Below are 10,086 nucleotides of genomic sequence, written 5' to 3'. Positions count from 1 at the left end.
TATATATCACCAACACGCGCGCATGGGAAGTACAGGAGTGCAATTTGGGCCTTTTTTTGACAATTAGCGATAAGGCTAATTATTTTGCAGGAATTTAGCTGCATATGGTATGCTATTCAAAACATCAGTATTTTTCTAGACCCATAGAAATTTCAGAGGTCAAAGGTCACAGGATGCAAAATGCAAGTTTCATTGTTCGGGCTGATACAAATTCAATATTGGAGTAAAAAGGATTTTTTTTAGGTTTAGAAACACAAGTTGACAAAAATGTGAAAAAATATAATAATAATAATGTTATTAATTAAAAGTAGGTCACAATGACCTAATTTTATGTCTTGTCAGTTTTGGTCGCAAATACTTTCGAAAAATGACCAAGACACTACCATGAATAACTCAGTAGTGACTTTCCAACAGTAATCCTACCCCGCATTGGGATCAAATTCTATATTTGGCAAGTCGCTGACCCTTCAGAGCCCTGGTGGTGTAGTGACGGGGCCCCAAATGAGTCATTATTGGTGCTAAAAGGTACAACGTGTTGATACTTAGGATCAGTCGTGATTTCGCTCCAGAATTCCCTTGATACTTTGTCATCATTTCGGAATCAAAACATTCAGTTGCAATAAATTAAAATTACACTAGGATGAAGATGCCATATGTCTGGTAAGTCCGAACGACTGTGACTCATTGAATTTGATATAATCCACATTGTCTCCAGGCTGTAGTTTTCTTTGTTATACCGATGGTGGACCCTTCTATTGGAAGCACGGAAACCCCAGTTCACTTCATGTAAAATTCTCATCAAACTTCTTTAAAAAAAAAAACCCAAAAAAACAAAAAAACAAAAAAACAAAAAACAAAAAAAAGCATGAATCGGCTCCTTCCGTTTTTTTTGTATGTGATTAATTTGTTTTCCGGACTTATTACATATCATCATATCTATATTTTGAGTATCCGTTTTTATCGTATTTAACAATGTGTCCTGTTACGTATCTTTGTTTATACAAAGTACGTGTATATATTTATTGAACTTCACCTAGAGAAATCCCCCACACGCGCATGGAAAGTCCCTTATCGTAATATAAATTTGACAAGTTTTCAGTCATATTTCACTTACAAAAAAGATCAGAAAACAGACACCATGTCGAGACACCTACCTCCTTGTAAGTACTAAGACGAAGAACTATCATAATTGTGGGATATATTTTGGCCCCTTTTAACGCTGACAATGAAATATGTTATGGTCCATGATAACAATGAAAAGTTCCATGAAGAGATGCATGATGCAGTTTATATTCTGTATTTCCCATATATATGTACTGCATCCATTACTTAATTCCTATCTAATTGTGCTTTTCCATGATACGTTTGTGTACAATCCTTCACCAGTTGTGTCTTGTTTTTCATTGTTAATTGTGAACAGTCGCTTATGTATATATACAACCCACCAATAACGTGAAATAATGTGATACTACAGGTTCACAAATGGCTGCATTAATGGTGCTGATAGGCATGATACTGAGAGGAGTTACGTCGAAGGCGTTCCCAGAGGGCAGGATTAGTATACGGAGGGCAATAGACGACTTAAAAAGTATAGAAGAACCTTGGGTAATTATTCTGATCAAATTTTACTTCATTACCTGAAATAGAGAAAATAATGAATACGTGCGAATAGATATTCATATATCACAACTTGCTTTCTCCTTTTTAGAAGTCGATTCGGTTACGCTTCAAATTTTTTGTTACGTTTCAATTTTTTTGTTACGCTTCAAATTTGTTAACAACTGGATTATATATACATGTATATATATATTATGTTATCGATTCTCGGACAGTTTTGTACACTATTTACCGTCGCAATGTGCATACGAAAGTAGTGTGAGCAATTTAATTTTATTTCTATTAAAAATGATGCATATTTGAAAAAAACCGACACCACCCTTCATATTCACCAATATCTGAAATATAATATTGATTAGTAGGTGACAATTTTATTCAGCTTGATATTTCAAATATTGAAACGGTAATTAATAACAAAGATTTCATCACTATCTTAAACATTGATGAATTTTACATTTCTGTTTTAGCGAATCGTTTGTTCCAAGAATTCCTTTGCCGACAATCAGAAGCTTTCTGTGGTGAGCACATTGCTTGTGATAAGTCGTTATCTTGTATGAAGTGCAAAAATTACAAATAAAAATAACATATAGGGATGATTTATGATAATATTATGAGTTATAATAATGTTTTATGGGCAATAATAATGTTATTAATGGATATATAATAAGCTTCCTAACCTTACAATATTCATTTAACTGCACCAAAATGATTAAGTAAGTCTTAATAATATATTGGGATATGATAATAGTATTAATGATTATATAATGGATATCAATTGACTTCCTCAATTAATGTAATGTATTTCCTTGAGTTTTTTCAGGATAGAGATGATGTTCGATGTAGCGATCTTAACTTGGCCATATTACCTCAAGTTATTCATGACTTAGAAGTATCTCAAAGATACGTTCATTTCCTGGAAGGAACAGACTACGATTTCGGAGAGAATTGTGCTCATTTCCAGACGTCAAATCAACCAACAGGCTCATTAACAAATCGTGTAGGCGACCTAATCCACCATCTTAATGAGACGATGGGACATTGTTCTTTCAACAACAGAGTTTCTACAGGCATTAGTTGTGACGTCATCAATGACGGCCAGGATGTTGAGTTTCCCCGGCGTGTAGAGACCAGCTTACGACATACCAGAAACTTTTTCACATCGACTTAGATTACATAATGTATATGGTTGCTTTGTGGATTCGGCGGAAAGTCTGTAAAATGTCATTTTTTATAACTTTGATAACATTTCATAAGAAAAACGTTGTAGAATATATTACTTAAAATATTCTTTTCCATAAATCTCTAAGATATTGGAGAAGGGCGTAATTTATATATATATATATATATATATATATATCTAAATGTTTTTAATTCTGGTAATGTGCTAAATCTGTTCAGTTTTTATTTGTTTAATGTAGTATTAATTCTATCTAACGACACCCTCATACCTGGAGAAAACAAGTCACATAATAGATGCGTTTTCATACCGAAATAGATAGTAATTGTTATGTTCAAGGTTTAAATTTAGGTTGATGAGATATGCACTGTTTCTTGTTATTGTGACTTTATTTTGCATTTGATGAAATGTCCCGTTGTTAGAAAATTGTGTTCAGAGAATTATTTTGCATGTTACCTCTTGAATATTAGAAAAATTGCGATTAATTCATACCTCTGTCTTCAGTTTTTATAAATGTTCGTGATGTGTATTTGGGTATTATTATACACACTATATGTGAAAACTGTGTTTTGATTTTTAATCTATTGTTTGTGAATTTAATAAAAGTGTTTAATTTAGAGTTATTTCATACCAGATCGTTTTTATATCCAGGCATTTTACGTTTCATATTTAAAGATGGAATTATATTGGTTGTTGTTTCTACAAAAATAAATATTTTTCATTTGTAAAATGTTGACTGATGTTATCTTTTTGTGTGACTTTCCTGTTCCTATGTGATACTTGAGACGAAGAGGATAATGTATATCCGATATTGTTAGAAGGCGTAACGTATAATGGAAGTTTCTTGTTGGTTATGATACATGTAATTACCAATCGCAACAACTCGGCCAATTCCGTCAAGACTCGGAATTAAAGCACCAGCAATCTCAAAAGTTCTCGTGATGTTGCGATTGACGTAAGTTGGAAATGCGGCTATACTTGCAATGATATCTAAACGGAAGTCATTTTGCTAAGCACTTAATCACTAGCTCACAGCAGTGTCGTTTAGAGAAGGAAACAGATAAATTGACATCCTCACAATAGCTTACCGAAGGTGAACAAATATATATTGTTTTACATCAAGCGAAATCACAATACAAATCATAAACAAAAATAATTTCTTCCTCCAGGCTAGGAATATCAAATACAACTGTGATGATTTCATAGACGCAATTGTTTCATTGAAAAAAGCTGGCTTATTTCCTATTATTCCTTTTTTCGATATCGTTAGGCTTTCTATGGCCATGATAACTTTTTTTCAAAGTTCAAATTTATAACTGCACAGATGTGATTAAATACCTATTACCCAGAGTAACCCAGACAGACACAGGATAAAGAGAGTACTTCTGCTTAAATACTTTGTAACTAGAGCAGAGCGGTATCATTTATAGGAGAAAACAGATACATTCATCTCCTTACAACAGCTTACCAAATGTGAACATGTACACATTGTGTATATCAAATGACAGAACAAAACAATAGGACATTTTTAGAAATTCAAATACAGAGGTTTTAATTAACCCTTGATCGAATGTCAAATAAAACTGACTGTTTATTGTTTATTTAAGGACTGTACCTCATTTTGACTGCGTATACGGTAGTATCCCCACACTTGGCAACGAACATTTCCTATGGTTAGCGCGTTAGCGCTCCATAGGATATTTTCGTCGCCAACTGCTGGCATTCTACAGTATACGTAGTTAAAATGAGGTACAATCTTTATATTTACATCAAATAAATCGTTTAGATACAGTTAGAAGAATATAAAATTCATGATGTGTTGCGATGTTCGCAACTACGACTGCCGTGGTTGTCAACATAATATAGTTCCACTAAATCTACGTTCAACATTTTTTTACATTCCTTTAACGTTTTTGATTAATTGAAATATTCACAATCCAGAATTTCCGTCTCAGATTAACTATGGTTGTCAAGGAAAAATTGCATTGACACAGTTTAAGTAGTAACGTGGTCAAATGTTCTCTAAGAACTACATTTCAGCCATTTGTTGTTAGCTTACCTAGAGAAGAAGTTAAATATGCACCTATATCCGCAATATTCAAAATACTCACTTGATATTAGTTTTTTTGTGTAGAGATCATCGAGTAACAGGAAAAAAACGCTGAAATTGCGTTGCTCAGTCCTTTCAAAATGGCGCCGTCTAGTTGACGTTCCGGTAACGTCACTAATAGACGACGTCATGATTACAATGTATGTTACCGATTACCGGCCTTATAAATGCGCTGAGCTTTTGTTTCATTGCGTATATGCTAATTTATTCGCAGGCCGAGTTAACTAAGCTAAAGAAGGGAGAGATCAAAATATTAAAGGATAAAAGTACCACGAGGCTTTCAATAGCCATACAAACACTTGAGAGGTCATATCATATAGGTCTTTTAAGCTGTGTTGTTAAAAATAAAACAATAAGTCCCAAAATGTTAAATTTAATGTTTCAATAATCTCTGTGAGTACATATAGTACTCAGGACTCGCACTTTTTTTTTATCACAGTGTGATTATCTAAATAATGAGGATTAGTTACATTTTATTCTCAACTATTTTTAACTCAATTTTTTGAAAGAGTATTATTTGCTTTCTTGACTTCGATATATATAAACTCGATATCATTTTGCCGCTTAGTGTCAACAATGTTAAAGACTTCAGTTATTGTAAAGTATAATTTGTGATACTGATTATCTATGTAATTAAACTCTTCTATACATCGCATAATATGCATATAAGTTATTGATGAATAACCTGAGTAAGTGTAATTGTATGTGTAAGCATCCAACGCTATTCTAATAAGCTAGTTGTTGGGCTAAAAGAATAAAGAAACTGAATTAAAAATACTTAAGGAGTAATTCCAGGTGTTATTTTGTGTCAACGACAGAGTTTTTAAGCAATAAGGGTAGCTTCAGAAACCCAACCCCTTCGTAAAAAAAGAAAAAGAAAAAGAAAAAAAACAAAAACAAACTACGGCCATATTTGTACTGCTCTGTATATGGAAGTACTTCTGCTTAGTACTTTATAACTAGCGCACAACAATGTCGTTTAGAGGAGCAAACAGATAAATTGTCATCCCACAACAGCTTACCAAAAGTGAACAAATACACACTGTTTATCTCAAAGTACAGCACAACATAAATCATACACACACAAATATTTTCTTCCTTCAAACTAGGAATATCAAATACCACTGTGATGATTTCATCGACATATTCTTGTTTTCTATTATTACTTTTTAGATATGGTTAGGTTTTCTATAGCCATGCCAACTCTTGAGAAGATTACTTTTTTCAAAAAATAAATCAAATTACTTATAATAACTGAATGTATTTGACAAAACACCTACTACCCAGAGTCCCCAAGACAGACACAGGACAAATATAGTACTTCTGCTTAAGTACTTTATAACTAGCGCACAGTAGTATCATAGTAGTATCATTTAGATGAGGAAACAGAAAAAATAGCCTCCTCACAACAGCTTACCGAAGGTGAACAAGTACACATTGTGTATATCAAATGACGAAACAACACAATACAGAAACGTTAAACAAAAATAATTTGTTCCGTCAATCTAGGAAATTTAAATACAGCTGTGATGACATTATTGACACAAAGATTTCCCGTGATTGAATCTCAAATAAAACTGGTTTTTTATTTTCTATAATTTGATAAAAGTACCATGGCCTTCAATAGCCATACCAACAATTGAGAGACCATATCACATTTTGAAGAAATATATTACAATAAACAACTACATTTAAGTTAAATGTTGGCGATTCTGTGCTCGAAGCGTATTATCAAAATACAAAACACTGTCATTCTTTATGTCTTTGGTTGTAACATTATCAAGTAATCTGTTGGAAAGGAGGCGAATGCGTGATTATCATCTGCTGTTCATTCGAGCTGTAGTAAATTCGTACCAGTCCTATAAGCACACATGTAAACAATCCATCAATCAAATAACTGCTTTTCCTGTGATTTGATATCACACCTACTACCCAGAATAACCTAGACATTGTTGGTACTTAGGTTAAGCCGTTATCCCGCTCAATATCTCTTGGTACTTCGTCATCATTTCGGAATAAAAAAAACCTCAGAGGTCTGCAATGAGCAGGATTCTCACACACTCATACCCGTTTGTACATAAGTTAAATTAATGGAAACACCAATGATGTCTGTCAAACTGATATAGCGCGGCCAATCCCACTGATGACAACGGCTTGGAAACAAGGAAATGCCACCATTCTCCAAACATCCCAATGTTGTGTTGGCCATTTAACACACATTTCCCTTTTCTAGAGACAGTTGTAGGTGGGACGACTACTACTTCCAATTTCCAATGTCTGAACCTTTTTATATTCATGTCAAGGATACTTTGATCCAAGTGCAGTGACCCAAATGCAGCTAGAACTTTGTCAGTTACATTTTTCTTTGTTTTGTGATGAAATATTTTCGTGTGTAATTTTGTTTCCATTAGTTAATGGACATTTTCCTTTTGGAAAGTTTTGCTGTATTGTGTGCCTTCCAATCAATGTCCTGACCTTCCACGTGTGTTCCCACAAACAGAAAACACAATGACTTAGGAATGGTCACAATTAACTTCCACAGAGAAATATTTATGCTGCATGCGTTTAAACGAGACGGAGATCGTGCCTAGAAAAACGATGAATTTTTAGAACGCCCGCAAGAGCACAATGTCCACATTGAAGTTTCATCAACTCTTCATTAGTTTGATTCCAAAGGTTGATGCTGAATATTACATAATAAGATACAATGATTAACCCAATCAACTCTCACGAATACCTGTTCTGGAGAATGCATTGACAGAAAACGGCCATCCTTTAAATGACCAATAGAAACGTGCAAAACTCTAATTCCGCTCATGGATTGTAGAAAGAAGATGATATTTCAGAAAATAAAACGGCGGCTTTTCGGCCTGAAAAAAATAACCATCTTTACTGTCTTTAAATTTTACAGAAAGCGAGTTTTGAGTTGACTAAACGAAAAAACAAATGCCAATAGTCAGCCAAGAAAGGCAATGGCGTCATTGACTAGTAATAAGCAAAATTGGCACCAAAAAGATTCTATGTCATCCGATCCTAAATTCAAAAAAGGAGGATTATCTTGATAACTGAATAAATATGTCATATTCACGAGAATAGCAGGTTCAAAATATTCGATGCTGAATTAAAAACCACGCGTTGATGAAGGTAGTTCAATCATCAATTTGTTTTTAAAATTTTTCACGAGTCACAGATAAATCGCTGATAATTACGAATGGCTATTCAGTATGACAGGGTATCAAAACAAACGTGATTGCCTTGCAGAGTGTTATGTCCTATTTTGTTACAGTCAGGTGTCATAGCAATGACTTGTAAGTCAGAACACAGACAATCTACACTGTCTCCAGGACGCATTTTTACTTTTCTATATCGGGCGTGTGATCCTTCTGTCGGGGAAACAAAAAATCCCTTTCCACTACATGTAAAACTTTCATCAAAATTCTGAAAAAAAAAAACAAAAAAAAAACAACAGAAACATGATCCGGCGAATTAACTCCTACTAATATCATTTTAGGGATACAAACCTTTCCCGACTACGTTCATATCAACATATCTGTATATTAAATATCCGTTTAAGAAGATTAAACAGATTTCCATTGTCGTACTTAACATACTGTCTTGTTACGTATCTTAACATATACATAGTACGTATATATATATATATTTAACTTCACCGAAAAAAATCCCCAACACCCGCATGGGAATGCCCTTACCGTAATATAAAGTAATATAAATCTTACAAGATTTCTGTCATTTCTCACTTCCAACGAACACCACAAAACAGACATCATGTCGAGATACCTACCTTTTTGTAAGTATTTGAACTATAACCTATTGTAATAGTGGATTATATTTTCGGCCCTTACACACTGACAAGGAGGAGCTGTATGGTGAAGTTCTATATTCTTTACTTGGTAGATACTGCATTCGTCATTAAATTCATATACATAGGTGACAGTCTTTTGTACATGTCTGAACAATGTTCCACTATTTTGTCTTGGTTTTCATTGGTACATTTCTGGTAGAATAATTCACACTCACCAACAGCACGTTAGGTATATATGCGATGAACCAATACGTGACATATCTTTGATATTACAGGTTTAAAATTGGCTGCAGATATGCTGATAATAACCATGATACTGAGGACACTGAGAGGAGTTTCGTCGAGGGCAATCCAAGAGGGCAGGGATAGCATTTGGAAGGCAATAACAGATTTAGAAGCGATAGAACAACCTTGGGTAATTCTAATACAATTTTACTTCTTTCATAGAGAAAGTAAAAAATACATGAGAATAGACTTATATATATCACAATCAGTACTGGATTTTATAAGTCGGGTCGGCTACACTAAATTGTTTCACAACTTGATAATATCTATGTGAGTGCCGACTCTTTAATCGTTTTGTACACCGTATCAATGTATAAGAAATATAAGGCAACTTACAAAAACAGTTTTTCTTATCTACAAAGATAGATATTTGAAGAAAAAAATTCGGCTGCATACTTCTTATTCGCCAATATCTGAAATATTACAATATTTAACAGTAGGTGACCATTTCCTTCATCCTAATATTTCATATATTGAAATTGTGATAAATAATAACATTTTCCGGTTTTTAGCGAACATTTATCAATATTACATTTCTGTTGTAGCGCGATCTGGGTCCCCTAATTTACTTTGCCGACAACGAGAATCTTTCTGTGGTAAGCACATTGTATGTAAATCATGTAAAAACACGACAAAGAAAAATATTGGATAGTGATTACCTAATCAATATAATATTATCATTGGTTAATGATTATATAACGGTTATCAATTGACTTCCTAATTTAACTGCATACAATATGATTAAATAATGTATTATATTGGCTTTTCAGGAAAGAGATACTGTTCGATGTGGCGATCTTAACTCGGCCACATTACCTAGCATTATATATGATCTAGAAGTAGCTCAAAGATACGTTCATTTTCTGGAAGGAACAGACCTCGATTTCGGAGAGAATTGTGCTCATTTCCAGACGTCAATCAAACAGGAGGCCTATTAACATATCTTGTAGGCGTCCTAATCCTCCATCTTGAAGAGACGATGAAAGATTGCTCTTTCAGTCGCGTTCGCATACAAGCCTGTCAGTTGTGCCCGTACACTAATCTGTCCAGTCTTGTGAACGGACACAAAGATCA

At 33.8% G+C, this 10,086-nt stretch overlaps 1 protein-coding gene across 1 annotated transcript; it reads left to right on the top strand.

Moving 5' to 3' along the window:
- The first annotated feature begins 1,114 nt into the window (after positions 1 to 1,114).
- On the top strand, positions 1,115 to 3,012 carry LOC117335556. The gene is made up of 4 exons (XM_033895632.1): positions 1,115 to 1,160; positions 1,475 to 1,605; positions 2,085 to 2,135; positions 2,438 to 3,012. Exons 1-4 carry the CDS (start codon positions 1,139 to 1,141, stop codon positions 2,783 to 2,785), a joined length of 552 nt encoding a protein of 183 aa, XP_033751523.1. The 5' UTR covers positions 1,115 to 1,138; the 3' UTR covers positions 2,786 to 3,012.
- Positions 3,013 to 10,086: the final 7,074 nt, after the last annotated feature.

Source organism: Pecten maximus, chromosome 10, assembly GCF_902652985.1.
Source record: "Pecten maximus chromosome 10, xPecMax1.1, whole genome shotgun sequence".
Classification (NCBI taxonomy): domain Eukaryota; kingdom Metazoa; phylum Mollusca; class Bivalvia; order Pectinida; family Pectinidae; genus Pecten; species Pecten maximus.
The sequence above is the reverse complement of the archived record's forward strand: the minus strand, read 5'-3'. Positions and strand labels throughout refer to the sequence as shown.

Excerpts from the sequence above, each read along its gene's own strand:
- LOC117335556 (XM_033895632.1), top strand. The coding sequence starts at position 1,139 with ATGTCGAGACACCTACCTCCTT. Across the intron at positions 1,161-1,474 it reads GTCGAGACACCTACCTCCTT|GTTCACAAATGGCTGCATTA; the intron begins GTAAGTACTAAG and ends GTGATACTACAG. Across the intron at positions 2,136-2,437 it reads ACAATCAGAAGCTTTCTGTG|GATAGAGATGATGTTCGATG; the intron begins GTGAGCACATTG and ends GAGTTTTTTCAG.